At 40.9% G+C, this 16999-nt stretch overlaps 1 protein-coding gene across 3 annotated transcripts in view; it reads right to left on the reverse strand.

Moving 5' to 3' along the window:
* Nucleotides 1-16999, reverse strand: part of fras1 (Fraser extracellular matrix complex subunit 1) — a 518960-nt gene that overhangs the window by 107416 nt on the left and 394545 nt on the right. For all 3 annotated transcript variants that reach the window (XM_059988734.1, XM_059988733.1, XM_059988732.1), the window contains 7 exons: nucleotides 14985-15138; nucleotides 13882-14145; nucleotides 12078-12266; nucleotides 8164-8283; nucleotides 6651-6830; nucleotides 4716-4840; nucleotides 3093-3233 (listed from right to left, as the gene is read on the reverse strand). In XM_059988734.1, the coding sequence (XP_059844717.1) occupies nucleotides 3093-3233; nucleotides 4716-4840; nucleotides 6651-6830; nucleotides 8164-8283; nucleotides 12078-12266; nucleotides 13882-14145; nucleotides 14985-15138 (1173 nt within the window). The remainder of the gene's footprint in view (nucleotides 1-3092; nucleotides 3234-4715; nucleotides 4841-6650; nucleotides 6831-8163; nucleotides 8284-12077; nucleotides 12267-13881; nucleotides 14146-14984; nucleotides 15139-16999) is intronic.

Below are 16999 nucleotides of genomic sequence, written 5' to 3' on the forward strand. Positions count from 1 at the left end.
GTTGGAATCGATTGTTAGGGATGAGAGTACGGAATAGCTGGAGGCACATGACAAGATAGGCCAAAGCCAGCATGGTTTCCTAAAGGGAAAATCCTGCCTGACAAACCTATTGCAATTCTTTGAGGAAATTACAAGCAGGATAGATAAAGGAGTTGCAGTAGACGTGGTGTACTTGGATTTTCAGAAGGCCTTTGACAAGGTGCTGCACATGGGGCTGCTTAGCAAGATAAGAGCCCATGGAATTACAGGGAAGTTACCAGCATGGGTGGAGCATTGGATGATCAGCAGAAAATAGAAAGTGGGAATAAAGGGATCCTATTCTGGCTGGCTGCCGGTTACCAGTGGAGTTCCACAGGGATTGGTGTTGGGACCGCTGTTTTTTACGATGTACGTCAATGATTTGGATTTGTGGCCGATGATACAAAGATAGGTGGAGGAGTGGGTAGTGTTGAGGAAACAGAGAGCCTGCAGAAAGACTTAATAGTTTAAGGAAATGGGCAAAGAAGTGGCAAATGAAATATAATGTAGGAAAGTGTACGACCATTCACTTTGGTGGAAGAAATAAATGGGCAGACTGTTATTTAGATGGGGAGAGAATTCAAAATGCAGAGATGCAAAGGGACTTGGGAGTCCATGTGCAGGATACCCTAAAGGCTAACCTCCAGGTTGAGTTGGTTGTGAAGAAGGGGATTGCACTGTTGGCATTCATTTCTAGAGGTACAGAATATGAGAGCAGGGATGTGAAACTGAGGCTCCAGAAGACATTCATGAGACCACACTTGGAATATGGTGTAAACTCTTGGGCTCCTTATTTTAGTCCAGGAATGAAAGGGTTACTGCATGAGGAACATCTGGCTGCTCTTGGACTGTATTCCCTGGAGTTCAGGAGAATGAGGGAGAATCTCATAGAAACATTTCAAATGTTAAAAGGCCTGAACAGATTAGATATGGTAAAGTTATTTCCCATGGTAGGGGATTCTAGGACAGGAGGGCATGACTTCAGGACTGAAGGACGTCCTTTTAGAACTGAAATGCGGAAAAATTATTTTAGTCAGAGGGTGGTAAATCTGTAGAATTTGTTGCCATGAGTGGCTGTGGAAGTCAAGTCACTGGGTGTATTTAAAGCAGAAATAGATAGTTTCTTGATTAACCAGGGCATCAAAGGGTATGGGGAGAAAGAAGTGGAGTGGGGATGACTGGAATAAATGGATCAGCCCATGATTGAGTAGTGGAGCAGACTCGATGGGCCGAATGGTCTACTTCTGTTCCTATATTTTATGGTCTTATGTTGATTACAGTATACATATATTGAATAAATTAAAAATCGTTAAAGAAACAGAAATAATATGTATTAAAAAAATGAGGTAGTGTTCAAGGGTTCAATGTCCATTTAGGAATTGGATGGCAGAGGGGAAGAAGCTGTTGCTAAATCGCTGAATGTGTGCCTTCAGGCTTCTGTACCTCCTACTTGATGTTAACAGTGGGAAAAAGGGCATGCCCTGGGTGCTGGACACGGCCTTTCTGAGACACTGCTCCCTGAAGATGTCCTGGGTACTTTGTACGCTAGTACCCAAGATGGAGCTGACCAGAATAATAACTTTCTGCAGCTTCTTTCAGTCCGATGCAGTAGCCCCCTCCAGGCAGTATGCAGCCTATCAGAATGCTCTCCATGGTGCATCTATAGAAGCTTCTGAGTGTATTTGCTAACATACCAAATCTGCCTGTCCTACACAAGCTTCCTACAAGCTGTCTCTACTTGTGCGCCAACTGCCCCATCTTCTGCCACTTCACTTCAGTTCCAACCTCTCTGCAAATCTAGTTTAAACTCTCCCCAATAACATTCGCTAACTTCCTTCCCAGGATATTGGCTCCCCTCTGGTTCAGCTGCAACCTGTCCCACTTGTACAGGTCACCCCTTTCCCAGAAAAGGTTCCAAAGATCCAAGATCTTGAAACCCTGCCCCATCTCCTCATCCACTCATTTGTCTGCGCTATCTTCCTGTTCTGACCTTCTCTGGCACCAGGAGTAATCCAGAGATTACCACCTTGGAGGTCCTGCTCTTCAACCGCTTTCCCAACTCCCTAAACGTACTGTGCAGCAGGGCCTCTACCCCTCTCCTGCCTATGTCATTGGTATCAATATGTACCACAACCTCCAGCTGCTCACCGTTCCAATCAAGAACATTCCTCAACTGCTCAGAGACATCCTGGACCCTAGCACCTGGGAAGCAACACACTATCCTGGTGTCTCTTTTGCTGCTGCTGAATCTCCTATCTGTCCCCCTAATTATCCAGTCCCCTACGACGATTGCTCCACTGGCCTTCACCCTACCCTTCAGAGGCTCAGAGCCAACCACAGGGCTGCTGCCTTGCCCAGGTATGTGACCCCCTCAGCGGTATCCAAACAGATATACAGTTGCTGAGGGGGAATGGCCACAGGGGGGTCCCTGCACTGACTTCTTTCATTCTTCCTGTTAAAGTTACTGTTCTATCGATTTGCTGAGTATGCCCACAAGAAGTTGTATATGATGATGTGTGTACTTTGATAACAAAATTTACTCTGAACTTTAAATTTAGAAAAGGATGTTTTGTTTGTTTGTAATACAGAATCTTAAGAATGACTAATTTGGGAATAAAATAGCAAACAATCAATATACAATCATAAACACAAGAGATTCTGCAGAAACCCAGATTAACACATGCACAATGTTGGAGGATCTCAACAGGTCAGGCAACACCCATGGAAAGCTGTCCCGATGAAGAGTCTCAGCCTGTAACATCGACTGTTTATTCCTCTCCATAGATGCTGCCTGACCTGTTGAGCACTTTGTATGTGTTACAATCAATAGGGGATTGTGCTTTGCCGATTATGAATGCACATCCTTAAATGCCAACATGCTGCAGTCATAAAAGCAGAGATCAAAGAGTAAGTGGATCTATTTCATTCAATCCTTGCTGTTCTCTTTACAAACTAAAAGCAGCAAACATATTTGCTCCGTTGAGAAACTGAACAGATGATTCAGTTCCTGACTCAGCAGGAAGCGTAACTTCTTAATGAGGATAAAGCTAGGAGTTACTGAGCTAAAAACTAACCTCGGTGTCTTCATCAGTAGCTTTCAGCTCAAATTCAGTGATCGTCTTTCTCACTCCCTCCTGCACTCGCATTCCGGGGATCTGCACCACTGGCAGTGCATCATCCACAGGGCGTATAGTAATGGAAAACGTTTGAGTCACCTGATTTATTGAAGAAGACAATGCAGCCTTCAGACAAGGACTAACACAGCTTTGAACAGGGCTATTCAATTAACTTTACAGGTAAAAGCAAAGATTAGTATGGATTAGACTTGATACTGTTTTTTAACAAAATAATTATCTTATTGTTTGTAAATATTTGAGCTCCAGCTTAGACATCAAAATCAAACTGTTAAGTTTAGTATGAAGATGTCAAACATTTATACAAAGTGAAGAAAATGTAAGCACCCTTGAATTCCAAATGGGTAAAAACAGCAGGTGGTCTTAACTCCTATACCACTTGACAGTTATCAAGGTAGAATGCACCAGAAGTTTGTTCTGAGGACTTAAAATCTTAGCCGTGACAATGTGTGTTGCAAATTTAGCCCTGTGCTGCATGTATCCTTTTTTACATTTTTACAACCATAAAAATTAGTAGTCAAACCTTTGAGGGCCGGGTGGGGCGGTGGAGTCATGAGCATGCAATGGCATTTCCAATAGGTTATATAAATGGGTCTCAGAATTCTCAGCTGGAAACATGTTCTTCCTCCTCATTACAAGGAATGGATGGCTTGACGACCAGTGATATTCTACAGACTCTCTTCACCTTTACGGTACAAAGCCACTGCTACGCTCTTGATCTTTCACAGCTGTGTCTTTCTTGCCCGACAACTCAGCATGGACTGAGAAGCTTTAGAACCAAGATAGGTTAAAGGAGAACAAGTTCAGTGCAGTCTGCCACATCTATTCTGCCTTACTTCAACTCCTGTGATCTTCTCAAACCATTCATCACTGCAAATACCTTCTAATTCTCTAACATCTGGGTAGTTTACACATGTATTGGGCCACACAAGGAGACATTCAACTATTTTTAAGTCCATGCCAGCTCCGAAAAAGAACAGTGTTATCAGTTCTAAACATTTTCACTGTAGTCCTCAATTTATTCTCTCTCTAGCTCATCCACTGCCCCCAGCACCCCAACCCCTAGATAACTCCCTCCACTGGTGATTTACAGTAGCCAATCAACATACCAGCTCATCTTTGCAATGTGGGAGTGAACTGCAGTGCCCAAAGAAAATCATGTGTTCATTAGAATAGACACACTGCACACCTATAGCATCCCAGAACATGATCGAACCTGGGCTGAGTACGCCCACAGGGATGGATATGGTGACATACATGTCCTTTTATAGTAAAATTTACTTTGAACTGGGTCCACGGAGCTGTGAGACAACAGCATATACTGCTCGGCCACGGTGTTGCCCCTTCATGCTCAATTCATGTCCTCTGGAACACATTCTTAACCTCTTTTGGTAATGCTTTACCTTACCAACCCCGCCCTAATCCTCACTCTGTACATTTCCCTTGCTGCGCACTGGCTTAAATTATCCTTATGCATACAAGAACCATAGTGAAATGCAAATCTTCAGTCTCAAACCACCACTTCTACTTTAATTGCCCTGTGAACATCAGCCCTTTCATTACCTCATTGACACCATCGGACACCGAAAAGGTGAAATCATCAGAATGTTTCTCTTCATCGCTTGTGTGGACATATTGAATGCTGCGGGCTGCAAGATCGGCCTGAGTGAAATGGGTGACCTTTGTTCCTGTTGGAAGCGATAAAACACAATACAAAATAATGCACATCAAAACTGAACCACGAGGAAGCCTGCAGACGCCGGAAATCCAGAGCAACAGACTCAATGCTGGATGAACTCAACAGGTCAGGCAACATCTATGGAAATGACTAAACAATGTTTCGGGCCAAGACCCTTCTTCGGGACTGAAAAGGACGGGGAGAAGATGCCAGAATAAAAAGTGGCGGGGGCAAAGGGAAGGAAGAGAGCTAGGAGATAGATGAAGCCAGGTAGGTTGGAAAGGTAAAGCGCTGGAGTGGAAGGGATCTGACAGGAGAGGAGTGGACCATGGGAGAAAGGGAAGGAGGAGCAGACCCAATGAGAAGAGGTAAGAGGCCAGAGTGGGGAGCAGAAGAGGGGAAAGAGTGGGGGGGGGGAATTCTTTTTTAAGTGGAAGGAGAAATCAATATTCATGCCTTCGAGTTGAAAGCTACCCAGACAGAAGACAAGCTTTGCTCCTCCACCCCAAGGATGGCCTCGAATTGGCACAAGGGGAGGCCATGGACCAATGTCCATCAATCCCAGCCATCTGGTACAAGTAACTGGAATGGATTGTTTAAACAATTACACCAGCTTTGCAAATTTAAGTGCAATATACATATATAGGAAAGCTATCTTCAATAGCTACAAGAACTGTGCGCACACTTCAAGTGAGTTAAAAAATGTCTTGTTCAGGTTTAGCCTGAACTTGTCCACAAAATTCCATGAAAATAAGTGGAGAAAAGAGGTCAGCTTTTGAAAATGCAAGGGTCAAAAGTTTCAGGAACAGATCTAATAGTTTTAACCTGGCTCGGAATGGAGACAGAGGGACAAATAAATTTGCACTTTCACAATAAATTTATATTCTGCTTCTGGTTCAATCTTAATATTAATTTAGCATACAAGGTGTTCTCTAGAAGTGACATATATTTTGATGTAACTTACAAAATCAAAGCTATTAGAGTAGCAAAAGTCAAAGGATTAGAGAAATTGCAAATGGATAATTTGCACATCACATACTAGTACTGCCCAGCAATCCCCCGATCTAATCCTACCGTAATCATGGGTCAATTTTCAATGACCAATTAACCTATCCATTGGTATGCCTTTGGACTGTGGGAGGAAACCAGAGTGCTCGGAGGAAACCCATGTGGTCACGGGGAGAACGTAAAAACTCCTTACAGGCAGCAACAGGAACTGAACCTGAGTCACCTGCACTCTAAAGTGTGGTACTACCATATTCCTGAAAATGGTAGTTTTATTACAGTTATAATAATTATTATTACAAGTAAGCTTACTGCTTATGTTGAGGGATATAGGCTAGGGGCTAACTGTGGCAATAGCCTCCCCATATTCTCATTTACATATGGAAGGCAACTGTGATCAGTGTCATTCCCAAGAAATACAACGGAATTACTTTTACTTAAATTTAATGAAAACATAATGTACACAATACTCATTTGTTCATCTTTTTAAGGCTTAAAGCCACAGTGTTATGCAGTCTTACTGATCCGATTGGAACTGTTTGTTATTATCCTTATTTCAAAAAGGGAGAGAAAGATTTACAGAAGGGAGAAAATTGACAAGAACATGGTGTAATTTCATTCAATGGATCTTCTTAATTCAAACCGGAATTCTAGCCCAAATCAAAGACTGCAAATGGAATTCCAGTCTGAACATTTACTACAAAATAAAGAATCAGTCTCACATTTTAAATGGCTTCATTAAACTGTAATTTCTTAGGAATCATAATGATTTCAATTCTCTGCAGCAGTAGAAGGCAAGTATCGTTTCTTTTTACCTGGAGAAGCAGTATGCTCAATATGGCCCAACTGAGGCTGCTTGCTTAATGTGTAAGTCAGTTCCCCGGGTTCACTGTCCTGGTCTGTTGCTGACAGCTGAAGTGTTGTTATTTTTTTCACCGAGTTTTCCTCCAGTACTAAACCTTTGTTAACTACAATAGTAGGTGGAAGCTTATCGTCTGCAAAATTAAAACACAAATTAATATCCACAACATTATACTCCGGTCTCCTTGCAAGAAGAGAGGAATTGGGTTGTTAGTTCAAGTCCCCATCACTGCTGTCACCATTGTTTTTTAAAAAATAATACTTTTTAAACAAACTCATATTTTTCACAGTGTGTGACAGTTCATCCCCACTCACTGGTAGAAAGCGATACAGCAGCTAAACAAATGGTTTTTCAACTTTCTCATTTTTCATTAGCTAGGAATTAGCACATTACCCACATGTTGCAAACATTTTAATTATGCAGCCTAGTAGCTTGCCATTAGCCCATTAGAAACTTCTTATCCATAAAAGTGATGGACTTTTCAGAGGCACCATCTTTTCTTTTGCTCTTTTATTCTTTTGTCTTCACGTTCACTTCTCAGCATCTTTTCTTAACTCTCGATTTAGTTTGCTTTGTGTTTGGAATCCAAGATAAACTTAAATGTTGGATTTAAGAGTGCTCATCATTCTTGAATCCTGGAAGAACCCTAAATGGAGATCCAACACCCCTACCCCTGCGAATTCCTTCACCGATTCATCGTGTACTCATCAGATGATTTATCTTTACTTTGTGTAGCTGTGCGCTGAACCTTTTCATTTTCACTCTGTTCCAGTACACTACAATTATAAAGATGGCAGAATCAGCAAATGAAATTGTCCAATAAAGTCAGGTTGCTACCTTCAGCCCCATATTTGGAGATTTGCTGTCATGTTAGATGGTGTGATCTGAGAGTAGAATGTCAGGCATTCTAAATCTGGGATCTTCCTCAAAGTTAACATTTGCTGAAAGTAATCCCACAGCTGCAGAATGTTAAAAAGTCCCTTACATCTGGAGTGTTTCATTATTTTTAATTTTAAAGAGACCTATCACAAAGGTAACTAAGAGAATGCCTGAACTTTTGATCATTCTGTGGATAAGTCAAGATCCAAGTTCCCAAAAAACATCTATTTTCTTCTTAAAATGATCTTTTAATAAAGCTTGAAACTTCTATACATAGGTTCTCAATCCCACTAAAGCCTATTAATCTCAGAGCACCCCTCTAACAACAGGTGACCTATGGGTAACAACGTGCATTAGCAGCTACCTTGGCTAGTTAACATGGGAACCCCAACTTCAGAATTCCATTTGGGGGTACATTCTGGTAATTTTTCTATGTTGCACACAACATGGATTTTGGACCCAAAATATGTGTTAAGATATTTACCAGCACATACCATATAAAAGTGATATTTAACAAGAAAAGTACAGCCCGAGATATTGTGCTGCCCTTTAAGAATGAAACAAGCCTAGAATTAAGTCACTCTCACCAAAAACAGTGATGAAGAAGGACTGATCGAGGAGCTTATTTCCATCTGTATCCAAAACGTCAAATTTAAAAGCAAAACTTCCACCTGGCTCTCCCTTTTCATGTCTATACTCTATATATCCTGGAACAGGAAAAAAATGATTAACTTGAAAAGAATTGTCAATATTGTTTCAGCATGCCTTTAAAAATGTTATTACTTTATCAGTATTTTCAATGTTATTGGGGGATTAATAAGTTAACAATATACTCGAGATTTTTAAAAATCTTCAGTGTTTTTCAGGATTTATGTTTAATCTGGTTTCTGCGTTCAGTGATTTCCTTTGAAATATTGCTCTTTTCAAAATTGAAAAATTTTCCTGTGAAGTATATAGTTGATGTGATAGAAAACAGCAAACCTGTGAAAATCTTAGATCACCAATCCAATCCTAAAATCACTCTCTCCAAAGTCAAGATCAAATAGACGCAGAGTGTGCCCAAGACAATAAAAATATGTTTCAGGAGCAATATTGTCGGATCCAAAAGCTGACCTATCTTTAGTTTAGATGCTGATGAACCTGTTCAGCAGTTGTTCATATTGAAGCTTTCCAACATTGTTCTTTATAGAATGTTCAGAGCATGTGGCTGGCATGCACCTTTAGTAGACAGGAGATGCGATTCACAATTTAGGTAGCAATGCAAGATGATTTTTGACTATTCATGGAGATGGTTAGGAAGTCGAGATGGAGAGCAGCATCCAGATTCAGTGGGTGTACACGTCTCTCTTCCGAGGGGATGCAGTGATTAATCTACCCCTTTGTCACATAATACCAGCAGATTTTCCACAAATAATTTCTAACTTTGATCATTTTGTACTAAAACGGACTTTGTGTTTTTTCTAATTATGTTGTTTCTGTAAAAATTGTGCATAATTTGCTTACATTTGTCTTGTGAATGCTATATATATGACACTATGTACTTGTGTTGCTGCAGTAAGCTTTTCATTGCACCTGTACATATATGTACTAATGCATAGGACAATAAACTTGACTGAGTTTAGTTTATGCTGGCATACACAGTGATCAATTCTTCCTAAGCACAACTATTTAACCTTTAAAGACTAACATAAATATGAATCATATATAAAAAGCATAATGATATGAAATTACTGAATAAAATGCACAAGGACTCATTGAATAATAAAGTTATTCAAACTCTTACAAAGCACACTGTACAGTGTGTACTTCTACTGATTCCATACTGACACAACTTTCCCATTACAAGCTTTTAGCAGTATTGCAGACACCAAATAGAGACGGTATTGTCCAAAATGAAACACATTCACACCCAACTTGATGTATAATGAGTGCACGAGAGGTCTTTTTCATGCATTAGTTCGCACACACCATTACTGCGTCAACAATCACCACCTAGGAAATTGGCCCAGCACCTCCAGATGTGATATTTATTTGCATGCCTGACAATTGACACTTTTGTCAGTCACAGAGCCGAAGATATCATAGGCCACACAGCTCAAATTTCCTTAAGTGCCAGCAAGAGTTTGAGCTTCTCAGAGAAACCTGTGAACTACAGTATTACTTTACAAAAAACAACCCTGGAGCACATTCCACAGTGTTTCGGAATGAAACACCAATGATTGTGTACTGTCAATGTCCTGCACACAGTATTTGCCACCCTTGTAGTTCAATAGCTAATGTAATGAGAGATAATTCCCTGGGAGCTCCCTCCACTGAATGCAGACAATTGTTCTGATCACTTGTAGACAATTAATCATTTTGCCTGGGCCATTTGCCAATAGTTCATCTCAAGGGGAGGCCAATTTAAATTCTAGTGTTACTATTTCAGAGAATCTGTCCAGGATCCAGCTCATAATTGCAATCATGAAGAAAACATGGCAGCGCCTCTACTTCCTTAGGAGTCTACGGAGATCTGACATGAGATCAAAAACTTTGACAAACTGGTGGAGTCTATATTGACTGGCTGCATCACAGCCTGATATGGGAACAAAAAAAAAATCCTACAGAAGGTAGTAGATTCGACCCAGGACAAGGATAAAGACCACCCAACCATTGAGCACGTGTACATGAAATACTGTCGTAGGAAAGCAGCATCCATTATAAGAAATCACTGTCACCCAGGCCACACTCTTTTCTCACTGCTACCATCAGGTAGAAGGTACAAGAGCATCAAGACTCTCACCACCAGGCTCCAAACAGTTACTACTCCTCAACCATCAAGCTCTTGAATAAAAGGGGATAACTGCATTCACATGCCCCATCATTCAGATGTTCCTACAACCAATGAACTCACTTTAAGGACTTTAAATTAGAGTTGCAGGGGGATGGGAACCAGTGTGCCAGAACAGCAGGTGGAGAGGTTGTGGAAAAAGATGTTGGTAAGACCTCAGACAAGGTCAGGAATCAAAAGATTGAGCATGGTGCACTAACGTTCTGAGCTGCCTATACTGCAATGCATGAAGTTTCGTAGGAAAGTCAGATAATCTTGTTGAAGATGAGGAAGCTGGTTTACAGACAGAGGCAATGTGTAGTATGGAGAGGCTGTTGATAGGGCAAAATTGCAGTCAGCAGGATGAACTGCAGCATAAACGGCAGATAAAGTTGAAAACGGTGAATACAGGACTGAAGGTGTTATATTTGAATGCATGCAGTATATGAAATGAGGTACGTGAACTTGTAGCAGGTGTGATGATGCAGACACCACTGAATATTGGCTAAAAGATCATAGCTAGGAGCATAATGTCCAAGGATACACATTGTATCATAAGGTCAGACAGTAAGGCAGAGGGGCAGCGCGGCTTGTGGGCAAAAAAATGAAATCAAATCATTAGAAAGAGGTGAGATGGGATCAGAAAGTGTTGAATCTTTGTCGATAAGAGCCAAGGAACTGCAAGGGTAAAAAGAAACTAATGGAAATTGTATACATGCCCTCAAACAGTAGTAAGGATGTGGTCTACAAAATTACAACAGCAGATAGAAAATGCATGCCAAAAGGGGAATTCAACTTGCAGGTAGTTTGGGGAAATCAGGTTGGTGCTGGATTCCAGAAGGGGGAATTTCTAGAGTGCCTATGAAATGACTTTTTAGAGCAGCTAGTGGTTGACCATCTAGAGGATAAGCTATTCTCGATTGAGTATTGTATAATGAACTGGAATTGATTAGAGAGCTTAAGGTAAAAGAAATATTAGGGGAAAGTGATCATAATATGATCAAATTCACCCTGAAATTTGAGAAGGAGAGGCTGAAGTCAGAAGTATCAGTATTACAGTGGAGTAAAAGGAATTACAGACGTAAAAGAGAGGAGTTGGCCAGAATTGATTGGAAAAGAACACTGGCAGGGATGGTTGCAGAGCGGCAATGGCTGGAATTTCTGAAAGCAATTCAGAAGGCCCAGGTTATATACATCCACAAGAGGAAGAAATGTTCTAAAGAAAACATGACACAACCATGGCTGGCCATCTTGCTTACATCTGCCTCTCCAGGTAACCCCAGATAGCCTCACTGTTAAGACCAGGGCTCTATGGAGCAATCTGCAACCATATAAAAAATCTAGATGCCCAAGACTTTTGCACAGTACTGTAGGTCATTATGGTCTTATTGTATTACTGGTGCAACAAGAGGAGTCAAAGCCAACATAAAAGCCAAAGACATAGTAGAGCAAAACTTAGTTGGAAATCAAGAGGATTGGGCAGCTTTTAAAAACCAACAGAAGATAACTAAAGTAAGTCATTAATAAGGTAAAGATGGAGACCTGAGAGTTTCTATCAGTTTTTGCTACTCTATATACAGCTTATTTTACAGTAAAGATAACCAGGTAATTAGGAAATTACTAGCAGCCATTTTTCAGAGTTGCTCTATTTTGTCAAGCAATTGTATAGTTGCTTTTCTTACAATTACTTACCTTTGTTAATGTCAGCTTGAGTGAATTTTTTAATAGGTCCCCTGATTGAAATTTGAACCAAATTGTCAGTTTTCGACATCTGCAGTCGTCCAACTGTGGGGTCTTTGGTTATAACAAACGTGAGCTTTTCATCATCGGAATCAATGTCTGTAGCTCGAAGGTGCTGCTGTGTTATTACTGAGACAGACCCTATATTTAAAAGAAATAACTTTGTTAAAGAATCACATCATCTCATCAGTTACTATTTTATTTTGGATTATACAACAAAAATGCTCTGCTTTCTAAGGTAACCTCAGTGCCTCTGGCTGTTTTAGAGGAAGTGTTTATTGCACTTTCTCTGATATGAATTAAGACGGCCCCCTAAGAAACAAGAATTCATCCATACCTTTCTACAAATAGTGGAAAATTAACATTCTGCAAAATTCATGGCAATAATCCATTTTACTGTAAACTCATCTTGTGAAATTCCATCTGATATCTGATTATAATGTGCTCTAAAGACATTCATATTGTAGCCAGGCTGCAAAAGTGGGAATAATTGTTAGACCACAAATTGAACACCGTGTAGAGGGAACTGTTGTGTATTCAATATTTCAAATCATCTTTGAGTAAACTTGTACACACACACCCACACACACACCCTCAATCTATACCCATAACTTCAGACTCCCATGCTTCATCTGAATTAGTTTGTTTTGAAGTTACCAAATGTAATATAAACTATGTGTGATGACATACATATATCATGTACTTTTACATATAACCTGCAACTAATTATTTAAATAAGAATGTGATAGTATTGAAGAAGGTGCGTGAGAGACCTGGAGATGCTGGTGGGAAGTCTTAACTGAGGCCCCCGGGGCCTAGGTACAGTAAACGTCCTGTTCAGAGCTGTCAAAATTCAAGCAAAGCTGATTCAAAGTGGAAGTAATTGTTGAGGGGAGATGAGGAAAATGTTTTCCCCTCCCAGGTTGGATGTGGGACTGGAACTCAGAGTGAAAGTGTGGAAGAGGCAGAAATACTCACACACAAAACTAATCCCTGGATCTGTACTTGAAGAACTCAATGGAAGGTGGGATTAAGTGGAAAAGGGTTTTGACCAGTTCAGATATAATGGGATGAAAAGTTGTAAATTTTTAGGGATTTAATTGTTCTTATGTGGGCACTTTCTCCTCTGCTGAATGGCTTTGACCTATTTCTATGATGTGACTTCATTCTTCCAAGCTCCTTACAGCTCCTTGCTCAAACAGACCAAGGGAGGCAATGTTCATAAAGTACTCAGTATTACAGTAGAGTCCAATCCCATGGTCATTTTCAGGTTTTAGATGAGATTCAATGGAAACTACATCTGGGTCCTTCCTGACCTATCAGAGACAAACTCCACAGAAGTAAGGTTGACTGGAAACGTACAATCCATCTGCAATAATCTACTAACATTCATTTATAAATGGAAATGGTACCTATTTTAAAAACCAAATCCTTATATAAAATACATTTATATGGATAATCACCAACTTTACAGTTTAATGGCTTAGATTGTCAGATCTTCTTCAATTCCAAGGCTTAGCCTCAACAAGAAAATGACCACTGAAAAATGGAGTTAACATTACTTGTCTGAAATTTCCATCAACGTTAATGCAGACAAGCCTAGAGGCATTTGAATAGGTACAGGGGGAAGGGGTTTGTAGGGTTATGGGCTGAAAGTGAACAACTAGGACTACCACGGAGATTGCTGTATTTGGCATGGACCAACTGGGCCAAAGGGCCTGTGTGCTGTATTACTCCAGGATTCCAGAACACTTGCCTGCTGAGAACTGTAGGCCACGGTTGATTGATAATCGTGGTGATTCATTCTTCTGCTTTAAAATGAAGAACTCCATTTTCCCATTTTCTGTGTACAGGCCATCAGTAAAGGATAAGCGGACTTCATCTGACTCCACGTTGCTTCCATCATGGGTGTAAACAATTAACTCATCTAGCACATCCTGGTAGGTGAAGGAGGAGCCTTGTGTCAACACACGGCCATTTTCCAGAGGCTCTGTATAAAATTGTCTTTTCCAAAGTTTGCCTGTTTCATTCAATTAATGTCAATAAGTTATTACAATTGTATTACAGCATCACAAATAGTTGAATGGCCAATGTCCGTAACAAACAACAATGTGATATACCCATGATTGCTCATGCAGAACACTGTTAATTGTATTCATGCTTAATTGGAAATCAATGCATAAAGGTCAGGCATTACAAAGCCTATTACTCCAGGTGGAACTCATTCAGCTTTTAGTCGAAATTGCTTTTGGGTAGCGCCTTGAACACAAAACAGTGTTCCAAGTTAATTTATAGATTGAAATAAACTAGAGTAAGTTATAAACTCAGTCAGCTCCATCATGGGTACTAGCCTCCCCAACACCTGGGACATCTTTAAAGAGCAATGCCTCAGTAAGACAGCATCCATCATCAAGGAACCCTATCAACCAGGACATGTCCTCTTCTCATTGCTACCATCGAGCAGGAGGTAAAGGAGTCAGAAGGCACACATTCAAAGTTCAACGATTCAGGAACAGATTTGTCCCCTCTGCCATCAGATCCCTTCTTACTTCAAGTGTACTCCTTGCTGCAATTCAGTTTTAATTACGTATTGCAATGTACTGCTACTGCATAACGGAGTTCACCATACATGCCAGTGATAATAAACCGGATCCGAATTCTGCATTTTAAAGAGCAAACTGCGAAAAAAAAACAGGAGTGGCCACTTGGAAAAACTGATGGGGTTTGAAGATATCATCAAAGTGTAGGAACTGGGTTTAAATGAGGGATAGGATTTTACAGTTTAAGATCTAGGCAGATGAAGCTTTTCTGTCAAAGGTTTTAAATCTGAGTGTCTGTCATCTCTCCACATGGACTTACCATGGCTGGGCTTTTTGGTCACTCTGAACACTAGTTCATCCTCAGGTGTATCCAGATCAATCAGACTAAGTGAGGTGTTTCTGATCACAGCACCCGTTCCTTTCTTTACTTGCACAGCTTCAATTGTCATGCTTGGAGGTTCACCTTTCTTGTGCTGGAGACAGAAAACCAGGGAGAAATGTACTCATGATGACTATCAAGGCTGAAGAATAACAAACATTTCATTGAATAGTGTACTGGGAAAGAGCCCAGCAAATCAATGTGCTCTTTTTACTGTGAAATTAAACAAAGGCTCATGTGTGCACAACAGAACAGACCAAACAAGCATTTGTTTTAGTTGTACAGTGGAAAAATGTCTCCACTAATATTTCTGATCCATAGCCTTTCTTCATCTAAAACAGATAGATATCCTTTCTATTTCTTTCTCCTTGAAGTACTGGTCTTCCTCTCAGTTACTTAGCCCTAAATGGCAGTTACCTCACATACTCCTCATGTTGACTCCACAGAATTCTGTACACTTTAAAAAAAAAGGTTCTCCTGAATCACCTATTGGCTTTACAAATGGATTGCTTAAGTTTATGACTTCTAGTTTGGACCTTCTACAAGTAGTGCAAGTCTAACTTATCACCCGCCCCACCTTCCTCTATACTGAACTCTGACCTTTTAATTCTACTCACCTACTTATCACTTCCTCTAGTCCCTTCTTCCTTCCCTTTCTCCTATGGTCCTTTCTCCTCTCATATCAGATTCTTTCATCTCCTGCCTTGACCTTTCCCGCCCAGAAACAAGAAAAAAATCTGCAGGTGCTGTAAATCCAAGCAACACACACAAAATGCTGGAAGAACTCAACAGGCCAGGCAGGATCTATGCAAAAGAGTACAGTCGCCGTTTTGGGGCAATACCCTTAAATACTAGAGATTTCCCCCTTCTCCTGCCCTGCACGTCTTTCACCATTTAACTTTCCAGCTCTTAACTTCATCCCTACCCTCATCCCGGTTTCACCTGTCACGATGTTTCTTCCTCCCCTTCCCGCCCGCCCACCACCCCCCCCCCCCCAATTCCACAGCTTCTTTTCCTCCAATCCTGATGGAAGGTCTCGGCCCGACAAGTCAACTGTACTCTTTTCCATAGATGCTGCCTGACCTGCTGAGTTCCTCCAGCATTTTGTGTGTGGTACTTTTCCAACCCACTTGGCTTCACCTATCACCTTCCAGCTTGCCTCCTTCCCCTCCTCCCACCTTTTTATTCTAGCATCTTCACCCTTCCTTCTCAGTCCTGAACGAGAGTCTCAGCCCGAAACGTCAACTACTAATTCATTGCCACAGACGCTGCCTTACCTGCTGAGTTCCTCCAGAGTTTTGTGGGTGTCACACTACAAATAAAATGTCCATCTTCACATTCATCAGGCATATTCATAATGTTAATAATTTCTGCATGGTCATCAGTAGGCCTTTATCCTTCTAGCGATCATACATCTATCTTTTTCAAACTCCTGATAGTTACAACCTCTTCATATCATTGTCAATCCTCTCCACCATTTCTCTTATGTGTGCTTTTAGTAGATAAAGACATGAATATTTTCTGCATCACACGAATGTTTCAGTCAATGAAGCATACAGTGCATTGAGGTGGCCTGCTGCTGACTAGCCTGTTGCAGGATACTAGTTCTTAGAGCACACTGTGTCTTTGGATTGTCTTGAGTCTAGTCTCCCAGTGTGGCTTTGGGGTGGGGGTACATGCACCTGCAGATTAAGAAGAACTCACCCCAAGTTAGTTCCAAGGGTCCAGGACTGGTTGAGACAGGCTCCTTTGTGGTTTCATATGCTAGGTAAGTCTGCCAGAGCTCAGTTTCCAAGCTTTGGCTATTAGTTCCATATACAATGGGATGTAAGTTACGAGCCCAAACAAAGTACAACCACACTGGCATGTTAACATTAGGAACAGATAGGAGTGTTTTATGTCACTCCCTCCTGGTGCCTGCTTCCTCATTCAGTAAGTGGTTGCTTTTTACATCA

This window comes from Hypanus sabinus, chromosome 14, assembly GCF_030144855.1.
Source record: "Hypanus sabinus isolate sHypSab1 chromosome 14, sHypSab1.hap1, whole genome shotgun sequence".
Taxonomy (NCBI): domain Eukaryota; kingdom Metazoa; phylum Chordata; class Chondrichthyes; order Myliobatiformes; family Dasyatidae; genus Hypanus; species Hypanus sabinus.